Here is a 25,423-nt window from a genome sequence, read left to right as displayed (position 1 = left end):
GAGCGGTTGCCTATCTTGTCGACATTGAAATGATAGGTGGGTAATTCACAATTCACACATCAAGGACTCTCCAAACTAATGTTCTCTCACACACAGATTTTAAGTCATTTAAAAAAATATATTTGTTTTTATTCAGACATGCTCTCAGATAGCCCAGGCTAGCCTCAACCACTCTGTAGCTGTGGATAACACTAAATTGATCCTCCTGCCTCCACCTCCCAAGTGCTTATGACAGGTGTGTGCCACCTTACTCAGCTTGATCATTTTTAAAATGAGAGGGATAGGGAAATCAAAGAAGTCTGACATAACTGTTATAAAAACTTTATTTCCTGTAAAAACCACACGAAATTTTCAAAAAAATAAATGAATCCCAGAGATACAAAGAGAAATGAAAAGCAATGAGATAGGAATTCTGATTGTCAGGCTGGAAGGTCATGAGTGTCTGTGATGTGCTTGAGGACCAGAGGCCTGTAGGAAACAGAGAAGTGGGAGGTCTCCACTGGCACCACAGAAAACACTGCTTCCTGCCCCACCCACCAAGAAGAAAGAAGCAGACTCCCCTTCAGCAGCACATCCACTAACGCTGCAGCACTGCAGATCACCATGGTCCCCGTGCCAGGATGACACTGTTGTGCACTTCTCCCGGAGGAAGAGGCTGTGTGCTGCAGTTACCAGAACTGTGAAGCCAGAACCCATGGCCAGGAGCACACTTGCCTCTGTTAGGTCTGTGTTCAAACAATTCATTGTGAATACACCTGCTGCAGCTGTGACTTTGCCAGCTGCTATGTAACATGGGACTCAAACAACGGATTTATTTTCATGACGTTTGTAGCTACAGATTCCATAGGAGCAAGGGAGCTGTGAACATCTCCATGAGCCCCGACTAAATGTTGCATCTCTCTGCCTCCCTTATATTTTTATGCTGATAAAAACACTCACTCAGTTACTAATTTACCTGTTTTCACTATTTCTCAGTACAAATAAGGCTCTATTTTTATTTAAAAATAAAATAAAAAATAAATAAGAAGAAAAGGCAACGTAGGCATTCAATTGGAGAAGGACTCCTGCAACGTCAGCTCAAAGAAACCTAAGACAGAGATGCCTCAAAAGGAAGGACTCTGCAGGGAACAGTCCGTCCAGACATTCCCAGACTCTGTAAAGTCACACAGATGTAAAAATCTGGTACCTAGTGTGGCAAATATAAGGCTGTGAAGATCATTAGAGAATTCCACCAGGCTCCTAGAAGAGGAGAGCCAGGTTCTTCCTGATTCATCCCTGGCTGCTCTAGGGACTTCCCTGGCATTAACTGAAGAACAGACCCTAAGCACATTTGAAAACCAGTGGAGTTTGGTAACTCCACAGTTGTCTGGCATCAGGCAAAGGCTTCACACCCTGGACAGGTGGTCAGGCAGGGGGAGACCGGGAGCGGATGGGTGAGCTCGTCAGGTAGGAGGATGTATAGGGTCCATCCCCAAAGACATTTGCATAGGAGGACTTGAGGAATTGGACATAATTCTGCATGCTGCGGTTGGTGCTCTCAGACTGCTCCAGGCGGTCTTTCAGATCCTGCAGCCGGCTCTGGTATCTGCGATCCGCCTAACAGAAGAAAGACAACAGGAGTCAAGAAGAAGGCCACAATGGGCAGTCAGGAGTCAAAGGCTTCCACGTCTAAGGTGCCAACACTGGGGCCTGCAGCTGACATGGGTTTATTTCACCCTTGGGTGGGGTGGGGGAAGTTAGTTGCTTGGTTTTGGTTTTCTCTGTGGTTTTTAGTGTTTCTCTATGTAGTCATGACTGTCCTGGAACCCACTCTTTAAATCAGGCTGGCCTTGAACTTAGAGATCTTCCTCCCTCTGTCTGAAGTGCTGGGATTAAAGGCATACTCAACCACCAACCAGCTGTTTAACTGTTTTGAACCAAGGCCTCAGCAAGCTGCTCAGACGACTCAGTACATAGCCTTCAATTAGCTACAATTTTCCTGACTTAACCTCCTGAGTGCTGTTGTTATGGTAACATACTCTGAGTCAATATACCTGGCTGAATTTGCTTTTATTTTATTATTTGACAGAGTCTCACTATGTAGTTACAGGTGATTCCAAAGAACCAGGTACTTTCTTCTAGCCTCCACAGAACTAGACCACACACACACACACTCACACTCACACACACACACACACACACCCTTTAAGAAAGAGTAACTTGGGTTGGAGAGATGGCTCATGGTTAAGAGCATTGACTGCTTTTCCAGAGGTCCTGAGTTCAATTCCCAGCAACCACGTGGTGGCTCACAACCATCTGTAATGGAATCCAATGCCCTCTTCTGGTGTGTCTGAAGATAGCTATAGTGTATGCATCAAAAACAAACACAATCTTTATAAAAAAAGAAAGAGTAGTGATGTCTGAGTTCAAGGCCAGCCTGATGTGCAGAGTGAGTTGTAGTACAGCCAGGGCTACACAAATAAGTCCTGTCTAAAAAAAAAAAAAAAAAAAAATCAAGCAAGCAGCTTGGAACTAGCGCTAAGCATGACACTGCTCCCATCAGCAACGGGAAGGGCTGAAGGCCTGCTCTTCTCCCACATCCTCAGCAACACATGCTGTTTATTTTTTAGGGGCAGAATCTGTTTATTTTTTTAGGAGCAGAATCATGTAGCCCAGGCTGGCCTCAAATTTGCTCTGTAGCTAAGAATGAAGTTGAACTGTGGATCCCTCTGCCATCGTGAGGTCACAAGCATGCACCACCCTAGCAGTTTTTTTTTACTAGCCATCAGGGATTCAAATGTACAAACGAGGACTCTATTAACTGAGGTTTAGCCCCAGTTATTTTCTTTAAAAATTGTTTTACAGATATTCGTGTATGTGATTTTCCTTATTTATTTATTTAATATATGTGAGCACACTGTCACTGACACACCAGAAGAGGTCATTGGATCTAATTACAGATGGTTGTGAGCTGCCATGTGGTTGCTGGGAATTGAACTCATGACCTCTGGAAGAGTAGTAAGTGCTCTAACCCCTGAACCATCTCTCCACCCTCATGGTTTTGCCCTTTCACCTTAAGGGTTTTGAGGATCAAACTCAGCTCATCGGGCTTGATGGCAAGCATGTCACTCACTTACCCATTTCTTCACTACAGACACTACAATGAGCTGGGCATGGCAGTACAGATCAGGAAGCAGACCAAGGCAGAGCTCTATGTGCTTGAGGCCTTCCTAGTCTACATAACGAGTTTCAGCCCAGCCAGGGATACACAGTGAGACACAATGTTTTAAAAACAAGCTCAGTTGAGGAAATACTCATTTTCTTCCCACTTAGGACAGTATCAGCTATAGTTTAAAAAACAAAAGGGCTGGAGAGATGATTACTCAGCGGTGAAGAGCACTGACTGCTCTTCCAGAGGTCCTGAGTTCAATTCCCAGTGACCACATGGTGGCTCATCTGTAATTGGATCCAGTGCCCTCTCTTCTGGTGTGTCTGAAGACAGTGATAGTGTACTCACATACATGAAATAAATAAATCTTTGAACAACAAGCAACAACAACAAAAAAACGAAACCCCAACAAACTTCTATAGCTGGGTGGTGATGGCATAAGCCTTTAATTTGTGTGTTGGGGAATCAGAGGCAGGTAGATCTCTATGAGTTTGAGGCCAGCCTGATGTACACAGTAAATTCCAGGCCAGGGATACAGGGAAAAACCCCATCTTGAGAAACAAAAACAAAGCAAGACAAAACAAAATCCCTTTATTATGTTGTGGTATGTTCCTTCTGTTATAAGTTTCCATAGGCCTTTATCATGAAGGGATGCTGAATAGCTTTCCTGAGTAAACATGATCATGTGACCTGTCCTTATGTCTGTGTGCACCGCTGTAGTCACTGATGGGCATGTGCTGAACTATCTCACATCCCTGCGATGAGACCAACTTGGTCCTAGTTTGTGATCTTCTGACTGTGCACCTAACCTCTCCTAAGAATCCAGAGGATTCTTGCATCTATGTCCATCAAAGAGATGGCTGATAGTGGTCTTTCTCACTGTCCTTTGGTGCTTTGGGAGGGGTGATGCAGGCTTTGGAGTCAGCGTATGGTGTAGATGACTTTATATCCTGCAGCTTTGCTTGTGTCACCTACCTAGTAATTCTATTTTCTTGCAGTCTATGGACAGTTTCAGAAATCTTGTTGTTCTTTAAAAACAATAAGCCAGAGGTAGTGGTGTGTATCTTTAATCCTAGCATCAGGAAGGCAGAGGCAGACCTGTAAGTTCAAGGCCAGCCTGATTTGGAGAGTTGCAGGACACTTAGGACTACACAAAAGGACTCTGTCTCTTTAAAAAAAAAAGAAAAGAAATGTTTGGCAGAGTTCAACAGTGAATTCATCTGAGCTTTTCTTCTTTGGAAGACTTGATGATTGCTTTTTAAAAACAGGGTCTCACTGCATAGCCCTGGCTGCCCTCGAGTTTAGAGATTTGCCTGGTTCTGTCTCCCAAGTGCTGGGATTGAAGGCATGCACCACCATCCCCAACAGTTTAGGAGAGATTTTTAATGACAGGGACTTCTGGTCCTGTACCATAGGAGCCAAAGATAAAGTAGTCCTGTCTTTTTCTTTGTTTTCATTCTATGCATGTGTGTTGTCTAAATGTATGTCCATGCCCCACATGTGTGTCTGGTGCTCTTGGATTCACAAGAGGGCACCGACTACCCTGGAACTGGGGACAGTTGTGAGCTGCATGGTAACACAGATGCCATGGTTCTTAACAGCCGAGCCATCTCCTCTTGAAGCGTTATCATTGCAGGCAAGGACTCTTAACTGGGCTACGACACCCAGACTTGCAGAGGATATAAAATCCAGCCTCTGTTGCTCCATCAGGATGCCCCTGACCCGTGGTAGCAGGTTTCAGGGATCCCCAACACTTGGCACGTATATCACAGCCTCATCTTGATTTTTGTTTAAGAGATAGAGCTCTCTGTGTAGCTCTAGCTGTCCTAGAATTCACCCTGTAGACCAGTCTGGCATCAAACTCAAACATTTTTTTGAGTCTGCTTCTTCCTCTTCCTCCTAAGTGCTGGGATGAAAGGCATGCGCCACCACACTCTGTTTGTTGAATCCTCTTCTTTAATTATCTCTCTTTTAATCTGGAGTGACTTTGAAGTTTGCTTCTCAGACATGAGAATACCTACACCAGCTTGGTTTGGGCTCCCATTGGCATAGCATATTGGTTACCATTCTTTGTGTCTGTCTATCCACCAGGGAGGTAGGATTCTTGGACACAGTTGTTGGGTCTTCTCTTTTAAGCACCACCAGTCAGTCTGTTTACTGGGTCAATAAAGACATCTATATTTAAGGCTACTATTTAGCAAGTCCTGTACTTTTGTCAGGTACCTTTTGGGTTGGTTGGATAATCCTTTGTTTTTTATATTCTTCATTAGTATCCGAGGTTTGCTTATTTACTGTGTGGGAATGCTACATTCCTTCCTAGATGTCTTGTAAAATGTATCCCTGTCCTGTCTTCTCCTGATTAAGATTTTCTTCCCTGGGTTATAGTCTTCCTTTATGTATCTTCTACAATAAATGAAAATCATGAACTGCCTTAATTTGTATTTATCTGGAACTTTCCTTGTAGTTCAGACCACTGTAAAAGATAGAATTGTTGAATATAGTGATCTTGATTGAAAATTACTAATTTTTAAGATCTGAAATGCATTTTCCCATGCTATCCTGGCTTTCTGAGTAGCTGAGAGATATGCTGTTAGTTTTGCAGTATTTGCCTTTGTGATATATTTTTTCCCCTTAGTCTTTTATTTTTAAATACTTGTATGTATGTGCTTGGAGTATGTACACATAAATGCAGTGTGTGAGGAGCCAGAGCTGTTGCATCCCCTGGAGCTGGAGTTACCCGATGGGGTCCTCAGCAGCAGACCTGGCTCCTCTACAATCCTAACCTCAGGCCGTTTCTACAACCCCACCCCTCTAGCTGTCAATCTTTCGTCTTCTGCTTTGACATACTGACAATAACATTTCTTGGAGAAGTTCTGGGTCCTATGCATTTGTGGATCTAAATGCCTCAAGTGTTGATACCTTTTAAAAAATATCTGTGTGTAATCTCATCAACTTGCCTCTGCCTTCAGGGTTCCAGCTCTTCTGTCCAGACAGTCCTTAAATTTGGTCTCTTAATGGTATCCCAGAAGACTCTGACACTGTGGTCATGTTAGGGTTTTTTTGTTTGTTTGGCTGGTTTTGTTTTTTTGAGACAGGGTCACTCTATTATATAGTCCTGGTTGCCCTAGACGAGACTGGCATCAAATTCAGACACTCACCTGCCGCTGCCTCCCTATGGGGACGATTAAAGCCACGACCTGGCATGCCAGGCTGCGTATTCTGATTCGGGTCAGAATGGGCTTTTAGTAGGCCATGTCCTCCTCCCTCCCTCAGCTTCTTTCTTCTGCTTGGTTTTATCTTTGGTGATGCTTTCTCCTGTTTTTTAAGTCATCTGGTTTCTTCCGACATTTCTGGTTTTCCCCATAATCACAATTTCTATTCCTAACTTTCCATCCTAGTTGCTTTCTCATCCACACTTCGCAGATTCTAGACTCATTCCCCTGATGACAGGTCTCCAATCTCAGATCCGCTTTACCTCTGAACTTCTGAGGTCTTCATCTGGCAGATCACCTACTTCCTTGTCTTTGAGTTAACGTTCTTCAGGATGACCATGCTACCTTTATTTTCATGTTTGCATACATGAAAAGGGGGCAGCAGATCCCTCAGGCCTAGAGTCACAGCGTTTGTGGAATGCCTGACCTCCTATGTGGATGCTGGGATACAAACTTCAATCCTTATGATTAAACACCTTTAACTGATGTGCCAAAAGAAAATATCAGATACCCTGGAACTGTACTTACAGACTGAGCCACTTGGGTGCTGGAAACCAAATCCAGGTCTTACCCAAGAGCAATCAGTGCTCACAACTGCTGAGCCAATTCTCCAGGCCCCATATGGGAGTCTTTTTATTGGTCAGCATACTCTTGAAGGCTCCGCCCCAGCATCACAGGCAAGAAGCTTCAGCACCAAAAGCTGGTGCAGGTCAGTCTGCTGAGGGAGTGGCCTTCTTCCTGTGCATATCTCAGTCTCTCCTTATATCTTCAGGACTTTAAGTTCTTCCTTGCTTTGGAGTAAGAGCTATTTTTGCTTATTTTGACTCTCTCTCATGTACTCACATGGAGACAGCCTCAGCCTCTACCCCACGATTTTACCCCTAACAGGAATCTGATAACCTCATAAGTCTATGGATATGCTAATAACTGTTCAGCTGTGCGATCTGTGTTTATGGGTAACTCTGATTTTAAGAAGTGATGTAACAGGAGCCATAGCTCAGTCGTAGCAGCTTGACTAATACACTCAAGGCCCTGTGTTCAACCCCTAGTACCAAAAAGGGGAAGAGAGGCCTACCCAGAATATCCTTAAAGGATGGTAAGGTGACTGGAGATAATGAGACTCATGAAAACACTAGCAGACAGTCGTGCCTGCAGCCCAAGGAAGCCCTGCCCACTGGCCCAACTCACATCATCACGAGTCCGCCGCAGCTGGCCAAGTTCTGTCTTGGTCCTGCTCAATTGGGTCTCAAGGTCCAGGATTTTGCTCTGGGCTGCTCGTTCCTTGGACAGCGCCTGTTCCTTGGTTTGCTCCACCTACACACAAAGTAGGACATAGGGCTAGCTGACTGGACAATCTCTGGATCAGCCACGCCCACTGATCAGTCACAGCCCTTTCTCCCTCCCTCCCTCTCTCCCTTTCCACCCCCCCCCCTTAGCCCTCACCTCTATGTGTATTTGGGTTTTGCCTGCATGTATGTCTGTGTAGGGGCTACATTTCTTGGAATTGGAATTACAAACTGTTGTGAGCTGCCATGTGGGTGCTGGGAACTGAACCTGGGTCCTCAGGAAGAGCAGCTAGTGTTGTTCCCCATCTCTCAAGTCCTGAGGGAGGCTTACTATCCCCCTTTGCCTGACCTTTCCCAGCATTCCTATAATGTGAAAAAGCTTTCCGGAATCTCAAGACACAGCAAGGTACATGAGCAACAGCCCGAGGGGATGATCCTCCACAACACACACCCATTTCATCCTCACAACACATTCAGGAGGAAGGTATTACTGTACCCATTTTTCAGATGGGAGAGTAGGCCAAGAAAAGGTTAGCACACACAGCAAACTAGGAGTACAAAGACTGACCTGTCGCCTGGTATCTTCAATGGCACTCTCCAACTGCCTGGCCAAGGACCCACACTCCCTCGTTTTCTCCTCCAGCCGCAGCTGAGCTTGGTGGATTGCCTCCTCCCTCTTGGCAATCACCTGTAGGAACTCGACATTCTGGGCGCTGGTGGCCTCCAGTTTCCTAGGTGAGAGCACTCCATTAGACCCCGCAGTGACCTACTGGCTGGGGCTTCCGCCTCCCCTGAACTGGGACTCTTGTCACTTGAAGAATCTCCAAGGAGCCAAAGGAAGAAACAGAAAGCATTTTCCAATCAGCAAGGTGGCTGCTGGACCGTGCCTCCGCAACAGCTGGTCACAGGACAGTGGGGAGAGTGGGCAGGCCGCATGTGCAGTGAGTGCACACAGTGACCCTTGCATAGTGCCACACAGAGATCAGCGGCCAGCGGCTCCCAGAAGGCCTGCTGTCACCAACCCATGCCAGGAAGAAGGGAGCAGAGCCCGAGGGACACGGGAGGGACAGAACTGAGGGCAGCACAGCTGACAAGTCTGTCACCAAAGCCCAGCTCAGCAAAGGGACTTCAGCTGAGCCACCCAGCACCTTATGTGACAGACATAGGACAGCTGTGGCTACCCTACTTAACAGTTTCTCCTGCTCCTCCAGAATGCCATCACCTTTAAGGGACACTGCAGGACCTGTTGAAGCTAGCTATGTTGGTGGGTCAGTCTGGCAGCGCAGAGGCCATCTGTTTCAGTCCCACTGCAGGCTCTCCTGACCTTGAGGGCAATTAAGACCCTAAGACCCTTAGACCTCTGTTTCTTTTAAAGATTTATTTTATGCATGAGTACATAAAATAAAATAAAGACTGTCGCTGTCCTGAGACACCAGAAGGAGGCGTCGGATCCCATCACAGATGGTTGTGAGCCACCACGTGGTTGCTGGGATTGAACTCAGGACCTCTGAAGAGCAGTCAGTGCTCTTAACTGCTGAGCCATCTCTCCAGCCCTTCTTTTTATTTTTTGAGACAGGTTTTTTTTTTTTAATTTATTTTATGTATATGAGTACACTACAGCTGTCTTCAGACACACACCAGAAGAGGGTGCCAGATCCCATTACAGATGGTTGTGGGCCACCATGTGGTTGCTGGGGATTGAACTCAGGACATCTGGAAGAGCAGTCAGTCAGTGCTCTTAACTGCTGAGCCATCTCTCCCGAGAGGGTCTTATAACACAGCCCAAGCTAGTGTCTATCTGGCAGCAATCCTCCTGCCGTGGCCTCCTAGGAACTGGGACTGGTGGTGTGCCGCTGCTCTGGGATCCCAGCCCTCTGTACCTCTGCCTACAGATGCTAACACGGTTCTGGAAGAAGAGCTCCCAGCTCCAGGAACATCATTCATAGGAACCAGCTATAGGCATCTGGGCAAGTTACAATCTTTCCCTGAGCTTGGTTTCCTTGTGGATAACATCTGGGTCGCCCACACCTATGATCTCAGTACTCAGGCGGCTGACAAAAGAGGAGTTGCAGGCCACAAACTTACATTCTGATTCAAAAAGGCAAAATATGGGACAGGCAAAATATGGTTCAGTGGCTAAAGGTGCTTACTAAAAAGCACCATGACCTGAGTCCAATCCCCAGGACCCACATGGTAAAAGAAGAGAACGGATTCCCACAAGTTGTCCTCTGACACCCACACCCATGCAGTTGCCTATGCTGGGTACAAATGTATAGTAAGGAATAAAAATAGGGTTACAATGGCTAGGAGCACACACTGCTCTTACATGGGACCCAAGTTCAGGTCCCAGCACTCACATCAGGTTGCTCACAACTGCCTGTACTCCAGCTGCAGAGGCTCTGAGCCCTGTGGGCATCTGTACTCACACATACACACCACTCTGACACTCACAAATAGAGACAAGTGAAAAATAAAGTTTATCTTTTTAAATCAAAGTCACTAATTAGGACTAAGAATACCAGCTGGCAAACACATGCTTGTGAGTGAGAGAGTAGAGCCCTTTATGCAGCCCCTCTCACCGAGGACTGATGTCTCCGTCAGCTGGCTCACTTCTCCTACTGATCCTTCCTTAGACTAGGAAACCCATCCAGAAGAGTTAAAGGATCTACCCACAATGACAGGGAGGCCGAGTCTCTCAATGGGACCCAACGCCAGGGCTTCTGATGCCCAGTGCTGTAAGCATCACCCACACCTGTCTTTAAGAGTCTTTAAGAAGTTCAGGGAGGTTGTAGGAATGTTGTCAGCAGTGCACTGGTGTTCTGGCTGCTTCACTCAAAGCAGGCCTGCTGGTCTGCTTGACCTAAGGGTGCCTTTGAGACAATGGCGCCTACCAGAAGACTTTCCTGGGATCATATGGTCACACAGCATCTCTCCGGGCTGACACCCCCCCTTCCCCTCATCCACAAGGCTTACCACTGAAATGCAAGCAGCTCTTCCTTTGAGTTCTGCCTAGTACCTTCCAGGACCTTGAGTCCTTCAAATACATCGGCACACTAAGCACAAAACAGCTAAGCGGCAGAAAGTCTCAGGTCCTAGGAAGAGGACAGACATGGGACCAAGTGCCTCTAACCTCTCCAGCTCATCCACCTTCTGACTCAGTTGTTTATTTTCCTTCTGGGAAGCCTGATGTTTCTCTCTCGCCATCTCCAGCTTGTCCCCCTGATGTTCGATCTAAAATGACAGGAACGCAGCCTGGTTTATGAGGGCATTTCCCATAAGGTCGAGTAATGAAGGGATTCCCAGTTCTCCTGTGACAGCATCCACACCCAGGAAAGAGGCAGACTGCCCTCGGCAGGTGTCCCGCATTCAACCAACAACCTGGAAGAGAGAAGAGAACAGGGGTGGGGCAGCCCCGCTCCCCCCCACACTGGGAGAATACAGGTTAGATGCTAGTTGCTGACAAGAAGAGGGCCCCAGAAACCCCGCTGGAACTGCAGTAGACATGGGGTGTTAGCAGCACATTGTAAAACTAACCCCAAGCTCTCCCAATTGTGTTGGCGCCACTGATTCCATCTCCTTAACGGGAAGTGCAGCAGAGAAATAGGCCAGCAAGTCTGGAAAGTTACCCTAAACATTGTGTTATATGAGAGCTCAAGAAACCCTAAGAACATTCAACAGTCTGAAAGCCATGGGTTCAAATCCCTGTGGATACTGAGCATCTCTATGACACAGGGACTCCTGTGTCCCCTCTAGGTCTCAGGCTGTTACTGGAGGAAGAACCCATAGAGTGTATCAGATTCCTGGGGATGAAACAGCAGCATACTGGGGCAGGGTGGGTACTCAGAAGCTGATGATCACGAATCAGGAGAGGAGCGGGACAGTGGTGCGTGACTCCAACATTTTTGGAGGCAGAGTCAGAATAGGGGTTTAAGATCATCCTTGGCAACACCACAGTTTCAAAGCAGCCTGTTTAAAACAAAAACAAAAACAAACAAAACAAAGACTTTAAAGAGAAAGGATAAGAGACCTGCCCATGTCAGATTTAAGTGAGTTCTGTGTTATGACTTGGACAATACAGGGCACAGTTCCAAAAACTGAGAGACAGACTGCTTCTGGACAAAGGGCTGCTTGCTTCTCTCAGAACACAATCCTAGGTAAGTGGATCTGTGGAAGACAAAAAGAGGCAGTTAAAGGTTGAGAAAGATGGAACAATGAACAAGTGGTCCATGCCACGGATCTGCTGGGTGTCCTCTCTGTGGCTGCGGTCGGAGCGTGGCGGCAGGAATGCAAAGCGGAGGCAGGCAGAGCACAGACGGCCGTAGCAGGGCAGTGGCGAGTCTATAGCTACAATCACTTTGTGCGACACGCAGGGTTTGGCACACCAGACTTTTATTTCACAGCACTGATGATAGCTCACTCCTTTCAGAAATCGGCAGCCAAGAAAAAGGAAGTGGTCCTCCCTTGGGGGCGTGCAGCTCATCTCGGTAAGCGGGCCCCTGCTCGGGCCAGTTCGTGGGATCCCTTCTGCCAGTCCCTTACCCGGCTGCGCAGGTCTGAAATGATGGCTGTGAGGTCGATGTTCTTCCTCTCGTAGCCCTGCAGCTGGTCTTGGCACTCAGCCAGCTTGGCCTCCGTGATCTTGAGGATGTCAGGCAGCTGTTGTAGGTCAGCCAGCTGTGACTGGAACTGCCGACGGGCCTGAGGTAGGAAGAGAAGCCCAGCGTTGGTAAGATCCTGACTGAGAACGGTATGGACCTTCCTCTAGAGCACAGCAAAGCTGCCCCAGTCCTGCTGGCAGGAGTCGGTCTGCTCGCCCAGAGGCTGAGCAGGCTAATCTTTGCAGCGCACACTGGGCCTGCACAATGAGCCACTTGCAGTAGTCATTCATTTAGTCAGCAAATATCAGTGGTGACACCATATTTCAGCACCATCCTGCAGTCACTTTATTTGAATAATAATTAAAAAAGGACAATTTAGGGGACTGGAGAGATGGCTCAGTGGTTAAGAGAACACTGACTGTTCTTCCAGATGTCCTGAGTTCAATTCCCAGCAACCACATGGTGGCTCATAGCCATTTGTAATGGGATCCAATTCCCTCTTCTGGTGTGTCTGAAGACAGCTACTCACATACATAAAGTTGGTATTTTGGTTTTTTGTTTTTTGTTTAAAAGGACAATTAAAATAACCCACAAAGGGTATGAGGCTCAAACTTAGCTAAAGCCTGGAAAAGCCAGGATTACAGGCTGGAATGACTCCAAAGTCCCTAGGAAGGCAGCAATGATGATACAAAGATCAGGGAGGATTAGAAATAGCTGGCTCCAGCTGGACAGTGGTGGTGCATGCCTTTAATCCCGGCCCTTGGGAGGCAGAGGCAGGCAGATTTCTGAGTTTGAGGCCAGCGTGGTCTACAGAGTGAGTTCCAGGACCCTGTCTCAAAAAGAAAAGAAAAGAAACAAGAGTTTTGGGCTGGAAAAACAGCTCAGGGGTTGAGATTCTGAATTCAATTCCCAGCAACCACATGGTGGCTCACAACCGTCTGTAATGGGATCTGATGCCCTCATCTGGTATATCTAAGACAGCTATAGTGTACACATATACAAAAGAAATAAATGAATCTTAGAGAGAGAGAGAGAGAGAGAGAGAGAGAGAGAGAGAGAGAGGTGGGGTGAGAGAGAGAGAGAGAGAGAGATGAAGGGAGAGAAGGGAGAGAGAGAGAAAGCTGGCCCGGCTGCACCCTTAAGCTCTGAGGCTGGGACCAGAGGCAGGGATGAGCTGCTCTAGTAACTCCTGGCTGCGGCTGACTCAGACTGCAGTTACTACCCACCAGCCAACCCACAGCTCTGAAGAGAAAGGCCCTTCCAGAGGGGATGCTAGGCACATTTACAGATGCTACAAAAACAGAGTCCAGGCAGGAAAAAAATGGGCACCCAGAAACCTGCACTCCAGGTCCCTCTGAGCCCACCTAGCTACTCCAGGTCCCTGAGTCCACCTAGCTACTCCAGGTCCCTCTGAGTCCACCTAGCTACTCCAGGTCCCTCTGAGTCCACCTAGCTACTCCAGGTCCATCATCTGAGTCCACCTAGCTACTCCAGGTCCATCATCTGAGTCCACCTAGCTACTCCAGGTCCCTCTGAGTCCACCTAGCTACTCCAGGTCCCTCTGAGTCCACCTAGCTACTCCAGGTCCCTCTGAGTCCACCTAGCTACTCCAGGTCCCTCTGAGTCCACCTAGCTACTCCAGGTCCCTCTGAGTCCACCTAGCTACTCCAGGTCCCTCTGAATCCACCTAGCTACTCCAGGTCCACCTGAATCCACCTAGCTACTCCAGGTCCATCTGAATCCACCTAGCTACTCCAGGTCCATCTGAATCCACCTAGCTACTCCAGGTCCATCTGAATCCACCTAGCTACTCCAGGTCCATCTGAATCCACCTAGCTACTCCAAGCCAAAGGGGCTTTTTTTTCAAACCACAAGGGAAAATGGAACTAGAAAGCATAGTATAGAGAAAGTGCCAGCGAGGGCACAACAAAGAGAGAAGAACAGGGTGGGGTTGGGAACCAGATGGGAAATCAGTTACTCTTGTGAGCCAGATCAGGCAGGAAAGGGCTCAGGCACTAAGGAGAACACGGAAGGGGACAGTACCGCCTCGATCTCCTTGTTCATCTCGTCTTTAAGCATCTTGTTCTCTTTGTCGCAGCGTTCTAGCTGCGCAGCCACTTCATCAGCCTCCAATCTTGTTTTCATCACCTAGGGAACAAAACCCCAGTGGATGCTCTTGGCAGAACCTCTGCCTCCCATCTTCTCCCCATGAGGCCAAGGCCTAGCAGTGAGCGTGCGCGTGGGACCAGGCAGCCCACGGCGACTACCTGGCTCTTGTAGTTGTCGATCATCCCCTCGTAGTTCTTCACTGACGCCTTCAGCTGCTGGACCTCCAAGTGAGCCTGGTTGAGCTTGTCCTCCATAGGGGCAAAGCTAGCCTAAAGAAGGGGAGCTTGTGAGCAGTGTAAGCGAAGGCTCAAGATCGGGGCCTCCTTGCCTGCCCTCAGCCTACTTCTAGAAGCCGGCCGAGAACATGCTTATATAGTATATATATATGTACGGTCTAGTCATCAGCTAGTAAGTCTCCAAATGTGACCCTCGAATGTGGACAGAGTTAATGACAAATTCATTTCTCATTTCAAAGGCAATATGCAATCTCTAAAGGAAAAAGACAGCTCGCTCAGTACAGCCAAGTGTTAATGTACTTGGCCTAGCATGCTAGAAAGAAAATGAACATAAAACACGTGGAACACATGACCAAGGCTCCCAGAGCAATTGTTCTCTAGCTTGTTTCAGGAATAAACAAATTATATGATGCTTTCAAAACATTTAACATACTTTTTAAAATTAACATGTTGTAAACATATTTTCAAGACAGTAAATACCATCACCTCTCATATAACCATGTATATATATATACACACACACACATACACACACATATATAACCCGCTTAACTGGTTTTGCAATACAGATAAGTAGGGAACAGGAGGAGAATGAACACACATGTATGTGTGTACATAAATGTGCGCAAACACACACACACACACACACACACACACACACACACACACACACACACACACACAGGTAGCTCATGTTCAGTCCCAGCTCTCAAAGGACTGAGCGAGGCAGGACTGTTGTACTTTCAGGCTAGATAAGGCAAAACAAACAAACAAACAAGGAGGGCAGAGGTAGGGAGGGACAGGAGGAGATGAGGCTTAAGACACTGGCCTAAGGAAAGGAGAGGGCTGGAGCGCAGCCTTGTGGTACAGTGCTGGCCTCGCAGTCTTGTGGTACAGTGCTGGCCTCGTAAGCACAAGGCCCTGTCCTCTGACCTCGGCATCACAGAGAGAGAGAGATGGGGAGCAGCACCACAGGAAGCCACAGGAAGCTCAGGAGGTCAGCTGGGTGAAGGAAGTGAGTGTGCTCGGCTGTTACCATTACACACTCACTATGACAAGAGACCTGTGTCTGGTGCCTTAGCACATGTCGAGTGCTTCCTCTACCCCTGAGAGAAACATCCAGCTTCTGTGTTTTAAACTTTTTCTATGAACATATCTGACCACCTAAGGGGATATATTTCTACAGACCACACTTTCAATGGCTACAGTGTAAACTGAACACAGATATATACCAGGCTATAGTCCCTAAGTGTTGGATTCTGAGGGTAATATTGTTTGAGATTGGGTTGTCTCTGTGTATCCTAAGCTGACCTGAAATTCACTATATATAGTTTGCCCATGCTAGCCTTCAGCTTGTGTGTCTCCAGGCTCATTGGAAGTTATTTTCAATGTGTCTGAAAATGCAGTACAGCAAAGATACTATACCACCAAAGCAGTAAAAGCACTAAAGACTGGTAACACCAACATTGACCCACATGTCACAGGTGGAAACAATGTGTACAACTTTTTGAGACAGTGTTTCTCTGTGTAGCCCTGGCTATCTTGGAACCTGACCAGGCTGGCCTTGAACTCAGAAACCGGCCTGCCTCTGCCTCCCAGAGTGCTGGGATTACAGGCGTGCGCCACCACCGCCCAGCTGGAAATTCTTTTACAAGTATAACCAACTCCATGCACCCCAAACATGTCCACAGCACCAGAGGAACAAGGCAAATGCCCACTACCAGTAAAACATATAAAGGCTAGTGGAGCCAGCTCAGAGCCAACCTACAGCACTGAGGAGTACATTATACACACTGTGCCCACTGAGAGCCACCCGTCAGTGCGTAGCCTCTAGAACAGTATCAGTGACATCCATGCCCCACAGATGGACTTGTTAAGGCAGAGTCAGCAGCTGCCTCTACAAGGGTTCGGATACGGGGTCCTCATAACTTTCAGAGTGACTGAAAAACTGTTCACTTTATGAAATGTAAAGATTTGTATACTTTTCCATGTCATTCTTTCTTAAAATGTCATGCCTAACAAAACTAAAATTGGAGGGGGGAAAACAGACACCACACCCAGTAAATAGCTGGGTCTGCAAACCTCAACTCCAAATCCTTCTTTGGGCAAATCCTGTGCAAAATTTAAATCCTCTGTAAACCTTGCTTTATCTTTGGAGAGTTAGGGATCAAAGCCAGGACCTCAAGGCCTGCTGATCTGAGCACACTACAAGTGAGCTATAGCCCAGCCCAATTGCCTTACTGACCAAAAACAGTCAACACACATTTGAATGGCAAAAATTCAAATGTGTGAGGTACCCAGCAGTCCTCTTTGAGAGCACAATTAGGGCCTAGGTCAAGTCTGGCCTGTTCACTAAATGCATATGTAAGCATTTCACGTGAGTCATCACATCCTCGGCAGCACTCGGCCCCTACACTGCAATAGACCGACTAGATGCCACTCGGCCCTGCAGCGGACTCCCCAGCACCAGGGCACTCCCATCTTATCAGTGCGTGCCCAGGCCTCTGAGGAAGCCTGGCTCGTCCTCGCCCATGAGGCCGCCTGCCCGTGGCCTCGACGCTCCCCGTGCATCCAGACCTTGAGCCTCTCGTTCTCCAGCTTGAATGCAGAATACTCAGCAGTCTGCCGGTGCAGTCTTTCTACCAAGCTGTCCCGGTCTTCCCGCATCTTCTCCTCCAAGCTTTGTTGTTGGTTTACAAGATCTGTCACCCGGCTGCAAGATCAGCAAACAGGATCAATTCCCAGATCTTTAAGGAATGGAGTCCAAGTCCACTCCTAACCCCACCAAAGATCATTTCCACCTCATGGCAAGCTGCCCGTGTGCTCCCCGGTCTCCACTCCATGAAGCCATCCCACCATTGCACACCAGTGGCCCATTTTTCACACTGTTTCCCCTTGACACCTTCTCTACAAGTTGTCTGCCTTTTAGCCAGGATGACTACAAGTGTGTCCATTCTGGTTACCTTGCAAGGCTGAGACGCAATCCTTCCCCGCTTTCAGCATCACCACACGCCTCTCCATCCTTCCTTAGTGTTAGGACACATTCATCTAAGATCGTTCCCTCATCTTCCAGGTTGGTGGTCAGTAAGGGCTACTCGGGTAGGCCTCACCCAAAGGCCCTGGGCACATGTGGCTTTTGTCCCCACAGCCAGGTCCCTATGTGTGCACATCTGGCTGCTAAATAAGACCCTCAGCGACTATGCTCGAGTGACACGATGGAAGATGCCATAAAATCCTTCTATAAAATAGAAGCCACCATTCCTGCCACCCTCCCTTCCTTCCTTGCTGCCGCTCAGCAGGGCTGCCAGTGAGGTCAATAGACTGTGGCCTCCCTGGAGTTCCAAAGTTCAGGTGTTCACCCACCTCAACTTCACCTCACGCCACCACAGCCGTACGCAGTCTGTGCTCTAGGAGGGCTTTGTTTGCTTCATGAGTTAGCTTTTGATTGGTTTGGTTTTGGGGAGTGGGGGTATCTTTCTTTTCTTTTCTTTCTTTTTTTTTTTTTTTTGAGACAAGGTTTCTCTGTGTAGTCCTGGCTAACCTGGAACTTGCTCTATAGACTAGGCTGGCCTCAAACTCGGAGATCCACCTGCCTCTGCCTCTCAGTAAAGGTATGCGCCCTTGCTCAGCTGCTTGGAGGTTTTAAAATTATTAAAATCATTTGGGGTTTTGCAGCACAGAGATACAAGTCGGAGCTTCTCACATACTAGCCAAGTGTTCTACTGAGCTGTGACCCTGTGACCCTGTGTTCTCCCAGGCTGAATTTAGCAGACATGGAGGGAAGCACTGACTGGGCCCAAGCTAGCATGAGCCAGCATCTCACCTGGCTATGTGCTACTCACCCTTTAAAGCCCGCTTCAGACTCCTGTAAGATATAAATGCCTTTTCCCACCCCTCCTCCCACAATGACATCTCTGAAACTATTTACTAATAAGTGCCTAGGCCATAAGCTCTGGCTCACTCACCAACTGGCTCATAATTTATTGATCCTAATCCAACCAGTCTCTATGTTCTACCATTAGTTACTTCCCCTTCACTTCCTGCCTCCCAAGTCCAGGGTGAATGTCCTCTTTAGTCTCTCCTGACTTCAGCTACCTGCCTGTTTATATCCATCTCCAGGGTGAATCTCTTGCTCCTCTCACTATTTCCCAGAATCCTCTCTTCCTACCAGAGTCCCACCTCCTATTTCCTGCCTTCTGCCTCAGCTCATTGGACAGAGGCTTTCTTTCTTTTTTTAATTGTTTATTAATTTTTATTTATATGAGTACATTGTAGCTGTCTTCAGACACACCAGAAGAGGGCATCAGATCCCATTACAATCAGATGGTTGTAAGCCACCTTGTGGTTGCTGGGAATTGAACTCAGGACCTCTGAAAGAGCCGTCAGTGCCCTTAACCACTGAGCCACCTCTCCAGCCCCGGACAGAGGCTTTCTTACTGGCAGGTGATGCTTCTAGAGTTTCTCTGTACAACCTGCCCTCCTGAGGATGTTATCTCTCTAGCCCTCATCTGTTCCGTGCACCTCCTTACCTTCCCTCTCCCCTCTTCTCCCACTAAACACGTCCTTGAAAACAGCACCAAGTACATGGTAGGTTGTTAGCCTGTACCTGGTGAACTGGTGTGAATGTAACATGAACGCTTCCTCCAGGAATACTTTCCTCACATGGGAGGCTTGCAAGCTCCCTGTAGCCCTATCTCCTTGGCCAGAGAAGCCTATGCATCTTGTAGCCCTAGGAGCTCACATGTGCTCAGGCCAGGTGACACACTTGTCCTCTGTCTGTCAGCTGCATCCCAGAGCTAGTACACAGGCCAGCGTGGCGTGAGAGCCGCTCCATGTACACTCTCACAGTGAAGGGACTGTGGCTGCGGCTGAGAACATTCACCAGTGGTAAAGCAAGAGGGTAAAGTCAGTCATCCAACCCTGGAGGCTCGGGCTGCTTCTGCCGGCCTGCCATTACTTTGACTTGCTGGCAGAAGCTCAGGGCAGATAACAGAGAGCGCACTGGGAGCAGCCGCATCATCTCTCCATGACTCAGTGTAGTAACTGTGTGCCCATGGCCTGTCATAGACCAGGCCAGTCCTGGGCCTCTGGGATGGCAAGCTTCTCCCCTCGAGCATACTTATGGTTGTTTGCAGTTTAGGGGAGAGAGACCAGGGCCTCACACATGCGAGGCAAGAGGAGTGAGGCCCAGAGGTAGAGCCAGGATCTGCCCACATCTTAGCACAGTTTACGACTCCAACCCGACCTGAGCAATGGGACCCCGGGGCAGCATGCTCCTTCCACCTGCCCCTCAAGCCCTTCCCTCCCTCAGTCCTCTCTCAACACAAAGACATACTCATTTAGGACGATAATCTCCAACTCAAGGTCTCCTTTGTCCTTCACAACCTGGTTGTAACGGCTCCTCCATGACTCCAGAGTAGATAAAGCTTCAGCGACATAAAGGTCCTGGGAACACAGGACAGCAGCTGGTCAGCCTGGAGTCAACACTCGGCTGAGAGGATACTGGCAATGGTAAAGAAAGCTCCCAGACAAGCACCATCACATCACATCCTGCGGGCAGATCCTGAGCCGTCCTTCCCTCAAGATGGATGTGCTAGAGAGTCCTAGCCTCTCAGTGGCCACCATTTCCCAGGCACACCCCTTCCAGCTCCCTCTCCTACCCCCACACAGCCTCCTGAGGAGGAGCGGCAGGCCGCTGACCTTGTCGGCTAGCTGCACATGTAGCTGCTCGGCATACTCCTCACTCTTCTCGGCTCGCTCCTTCTGGGCTCGGATGGCCTTTTTCAGGGTCTCTTTGTCTCGGTCTCCCTTCTGCTTCAGTTCCTTCAGCTGCTCCATGATGGCCTCTACTTCCGCCTTGTGCTGGTTCCCACTGCGCTCTAAATTCTGGGAGGAGAACGAGGAAGGTACAACTCCTACTCCTGGGACAGATCAGAGCCATGGCCCCTCCTTCCTGAGGGAAGTCAGGAGAAACCTAAGGGGCTGGCAGCCTCTTCCCAGCCCAGCCGGGAGGGAGCCGGCAAGCACCTTGATCTGCATGCACAGGCGGCTGTTCTCAGCCTCCTTGCAGCGAAGCTGCGCCTGCAGATGCCCCCGCATCGACTCCATGGACTTGGAGAGCTCCGACGCTGTCTTTGCTTGAGCCTTGGGAGACAGAGAAAGTGCTGGAGCCGGCCGAGCACAGCACGGCAAGGACCGGCGGGCTCCTCCCAGGGCCTGCGGGGCACAGTACCTTCTCACATTGTATCTCCTGGAGGAGCTCTTCCACCTCCTTGTCCTTGTCTTGCAGTAGTAACAGCAGGCGCTGGGAGAAAACACAGTCAGAGATGCCTCTGGTCAGAGGGGCCTGGCCACTCAACACAGAAACCCACTGGCCAATGCACAAAGCATTTAACCTTTTTTTTTTTTTTAATTGAATATATAGCCAGGCAGTGGTGGTGCACACCTGTAATCCCAGCACTCTGGGAGGCAGAGGCAGGCGGATTTCTGAGTTCGACGCCAGCCTGGTCTACAGAGTGAGTTCCAGGAAAGCCAGAGCTATCCAGAGAAACTCTGTCTCAAAAAAAAAAAAAAATCCAAAAAACAAAAACAAAACAAACAAACAAAAAAGAATTTAATATATAATCCTCAGTTTAAAAAAAAAGTGATGTTGACTGGAAAATACAGAAAAGCACAAATCTCAAAGAATTACTAAGACACTCCTGCCCAGCAATAACCACACATCATTCAAATCAAGGCTTAAATGCATTTTGTTGTATAATCTACAAAAGGCACATTTGACTAAAGCTCACAATACGACTATACCTCCAAATATTTGAAACAGGGCTGAGGTTCCAAAAGCTGCCTCCTGGGTTTTCTCTGTCTTCTAGGCTGGAGTGTGGCCTCACAGCTTAGCTCCGCCTACTAGGCTGGAGTGTGGTTCAATGTCAGCACACCTCAACTCCCACTCCTTCCTCACATCCTCATCTCTCTCCTTTCTCTTCTTGCCTTACTAGAGATGGTTTATTAAGCAAAGTACTCTGCTTACTGCAGAGCAGTGACTGGGGAGAGGCACAGACAGACTGGTATTTTCCACAGCTGTCACAAGTCAGCCAGCATGGCCTTTCCCTCTATGTCCTTCCCTCTCATAAAGGAATAATATAAAGCCAATAAATACCAGTGGTTCCCAAAGTCTTGGGATTAAGACACCTGGTGACTTTAAGTTCAGGCCAGCCAACCGCTTCCTAAAGTATCTGGCCATCAGACTTCCCTGTTTGTCACTTGCCCTCATGAACTAACATCTTGAACAGCTCCAAGTTCCATAGGACATGCAAGCCTTGGGAAAGATCATGAAATGAGGGTCGTGAAAGAGAAAAAGTGTGTACTTTTTCTCTCTTTTTGAGACAGGGTCTCTCTCTATTCTGTATCCCTGGCTGTCCTGGAACTCAGTCTGTAGACCAGAGTGGCCTCACACTCAGACACCCACCTGCCTCCGCCTCCTGAGTACTAAGATTAGAGGCATTCACTACCACACATGGCAGGATGTACTTTTTGACTGCTGGGAGGCCAGAGAACTAATAATCCCTCCTGCTGGCATATCATGTTGTGCCTTGAACCCTCCCGCCAGTGATCAGCTATCTAGGTAAGTCTAGGAGAGTAGGCAGCACAGCACCTGCCAACCCATTTTATAGATCATCAAATACTATCCAGAGAAAATGCCAGAAGAGGGGCGCCAGCCCTGTGGTCTCCCAGCCCCCTCCGGACTTTGATGCCCAGCCCGCACTGTGGACAGCCGCAGTTACCGCTTTCTCTGAGTCCGCCTCTGCCAGACGCTTCAGCAATGCACCCTGTTGCTCCATTAGTCTCTCGGAATCCTTCAGCATGGTTAGAATTAAAAAACAAGATTTAAATAAATACAGAGTACTACTTCTCACTCAGTCTTTCCCTTTCTCTAGATAATATACACACATATGTTTATTTAGGACTTTTATGTATATGGGCACTTTTGTCTGCATATACTCTGCACTCCAGAAGCCAGAGCCAAACACTTGTAAGTTGCCATGTGGTTGCTGGGATTTTAACTCAGGACCTTTGGAAGAGCTGTCAGTGCTCATTAAATACTGACCCATCTCTCCAGCCCCTGTCTTTTTAACCATATAAATATGTACCAATCCAGCCTCATTATAAAGTCATAAATGTTAATAAAAATTCAATATGCATGCCCACAACACCTTCCAGATCTCAACCTAAAGCCAAAAGTTTGACAGTTGGCCCTCCCCACCCTTTTCTTGGCATTACATTTAAATTGTTTCATTTTACTTTCTTCTCACTTCTTTTGATTTTTTTAGATAGGGTCCTTCTTTGCAGCCCTGGCTGTCCTGAGACTCACTCTGTAGACCAGGCTAGCCTTGAACTTGGAGATCTGCCTGCCTTGCCCTCCTGAGTTCTGGGATTGAAAGACATGTTCCACCACACCTGGCTCATTTCACTTTTAATGGGTTTTTAAAAATTAGATTTCCCCTTCATATGTACACTTGTGTACCACGTGTGCGCAGTGCCCAGACGCCAGAGCGTTCCAGGTGGTTGTGAGTGAACATGCCTTGAGTTTAGCATGGAACTAAACCCAGAAGCCCGGGAAGAGCAGCCAGGATGGTCTCTTGAGCATGAGACGCCTCTCCACCCTCAATGTGTACGACTACTTAACCTGCACAGAGGTATATGTACCAAATGCTTGTCTTGTCTTATATGTACCAAAATGCCCATAGAGGTCAAAAGACAGCATCAGACCCCATTAAGTCATTGTTAAGAACAGTTGTGAACCACCTCGTGGATGCAGAGAACTGAACCCAGGTCCTCTGAAAGAGTAATACGTGCTTGGAGTCACTGAGCCACTGCTGCGGCCCTTCACTTTATTTATTTATTTATTTTTAAAATTATTTATTTATTATATGTAAGTACACTGTAGCTGTCTTCAGACACTCCAGAAGAAGGAGTCAGATCTTGTTATGAGTGGTTGTGGGCCACCATGTGGTTGCTGGGATTTGCACTCAGGACCTTCAGAAGAACAGTCGGTGCTCTTAACTGCTGAGCCATGTCTCCAGCCCAGTTTATTTATTTTTTATGTACAAATGTTTTGCCTGCATGTATGGGCATTACATGCATGGAGTGCCCGTAGGGGCCAGAAGAGGGCGCCAGATGGTTGTAAGCCACCATGTGGGTTCTGGGAGCCAAACAGAGCAGCCCTGTGCTAAACAAGTTCCAGCCCCACCCTGTCATTACATTTAGATTCTTCTACAGACCCTTCTCTTTCCTCAAGGGAGCACTAAGGGTCTAACATGCAATTTTTAAAGAATGGTGTCATTTACGTCTTTTTGTTTTTGTTTTGTTTTGTTTGATACAGGTGTCTGTTTCCTGAGGAACTCAGGAGATGGCATCAGATGCCCTGGGCCTGGAGTCACAGATGGTTGTGACTGATCATGTGGACACTGAGAATCAGGCATCTCAGCAGGAACAGCAAGCACTCTTAGCTGCTGAGCCATCTCTCCAGGGTCACCTTGATTTTTTTTTTTTTAAATAAGACTTTATGGAGACAAATTTGAATGTCATACAATTAATATCCAAGTGTCAATCACAATGACTGACACTTAATAGTACTGCACTGGGTACACATAAGCCATTTATTCTATGGATACACAGAGAATCCACACACAGTGTGTTCTTATCACACAGTTACTGAGTTCACTGTGCTGACCGTTCCCAATACATATGTCATCTACCCAAGAGCTGAAGTACAGACTGTTCTTATTGGTCAAGCATTCCTCTCTCACGCTGGTAAAAGTAAAAAAAAAAAAAAATTAATACCTTTTGGGAACATTGTTGAACTGTGGTAAAATATGTGACATAAAACTTGCCACTTTCCTTGTGAGGCAGACAGTAGAGACATTTAATATACTCAGAGAAACTGCGGTCAGTACCATTCCCATCTCCACAAAGAAATCCAGGTCCTGCCAGCACCCATTTCACCTTCCCTCTAACCCTTGGCAACCACTAACCTATTCTGTCACTGACCTGACACTGCTTTAATTTTCTTTCCCTAGTGCTAGGAACTGAATTTAGGACCTACTACGTGCTAGACACCACTCAAGTGAGATGTATGCTCGGACACTGATTTTAGCTTCTCCTTACCAATAACATCCCATGGTTTAAAAAAAACTATTTTTATTTCGGTGTATGTATGTGCATATCAGTATGCAGGCACCCTCGGAGGCCAGAAAGGAGGGCTGGACGACCTCAGGCTAGAATTGTAAGCTATAAAAATAGCCGGCCATAAGAATGCTGGGAACCAAACTCCAGCTCTCTGCAAGAGCAACAAATAGTCATACCTACTGAGTCCTCTCTAGCCACTACCTTACATTTACTGTTGATTTTTCCTATGCAGGCTGGTATACATAGAGATCCTTAGGACCCTCCTGCTCCTGTCTCCCAGGGTGCTGGGACTTACAAGTCCATGTTGCCACCTGACTTCTACTGAAGGTTAAACCCCTCTGTCTCATTTTCTGCACATGTATATTTGTATACAATGGTTATAAACACGGATATGTATGCACACATTCATGTGTGTGAATGCAGTCATACATGTCACTCAGGTGTGTAGAGGTCAGAGGACAACCTTGGATATTTTCCTTACCTCCTATCTTGAGACTCAAGCTCGTTGGCTCTCAAGTTACCAGGCTTCTCCCGTCTCTGCCTCTGTCTCCCCACCAGCTTCTACATCACTTGTGGGCATTTGAGTTCATGCCTTCACACTTATATGGCCAGCTAACTCCCGAGCCCACTGTGTCTATAATCTTCCATT

The 25,423-nt window shown here is 47.6% G+C and overlaps 1 protein-coding gene across 7 annotated transcripts in view; it reads right to left on the bottom strand.

The window, feature by feature from the left end:
- Positions 1-305: 305 nt before the first annotated feature.
- Positions 306-25,423, bottom strand: part of Odf2 (outer dense fiber of sperm tails 2) — a 45,455-nt gene continuing 20,337 nt past the window's right edge. For 3 of the 7 annotated variants that reach the window (XM_052182031.1, XM_052182033.1, XM_052182034.1), the window contains exons 8-20: positions 22,371-22,446; positions 20,822-20,893; positions 20,617-20,733; positions 20,290-20,475; positions 19,925-20,034; positions 17,167-17,302; positions 14,512-14,622; positions 14,288-14,392; positions 12,186-12,344; positions 10,777-10,877; positions 8,215-8,377; positions 7,549-7,674; positions 306-1,596 (exon numbers count right to left, since the gene is read on the bottom strand). In XM_052182031.1, the coding sequence (XP_052037991.1) occupies positions 1,405-1,596; positions 7,549-7,674; positions 8,215-8,377; positions 10,777-10,877; positions 12,186-12,344; positions 14,288-14,392; positions 14,512-14,622; positions 17,167-17,302; positions 19,925-20,034; positions 20,290-20,475; positions 20,617-20,733; positions 20,822-20,893; positions 22,371-22,446 (1,654 nt within the window). In that variant the 3' untranslated portion in view covers positions 306-1,404. Of the gene's footprint in view, positions 1,597-7,548; positions 7,675-8,214; positions 8,378-10,776; positions 10,878-12,018; positions 12,345-14,287; positions 14,393-14,511; positions 14,623-17,166; positions 17,303-19,924; positions 20,035-20,289; positions 20,476-20,616; positions 20,734-20,821; positions 20,894-22,370; positions 22,447-25,423 lie in introns of those variants that run through there. The other 4 variants (XM_052182030.1, XM_052182032.1, XM_052182035.1 and 1 more) reach the window with 2 other exon arrangements.

This window comes from Apodemus sylvaticus, chromosome 5 (assembly GCF_947179515.1).
Source record: "Apodemus sylvaticus chromosome 5, mApoSyl1.1, whole genome shotgun sequence".
Classification (NCBI taxonomy): domain Eukaryota; kingdom Metazoa; phylum Chordata; class Mammalia; order Rodentia; family Muridae; genus Apodemus; species Apodemus sylvaticus.
Note: the sequence above shows the minus strand (reverse complement) of the source record. Positions and strands in the feature narration are given on the sequence as shown.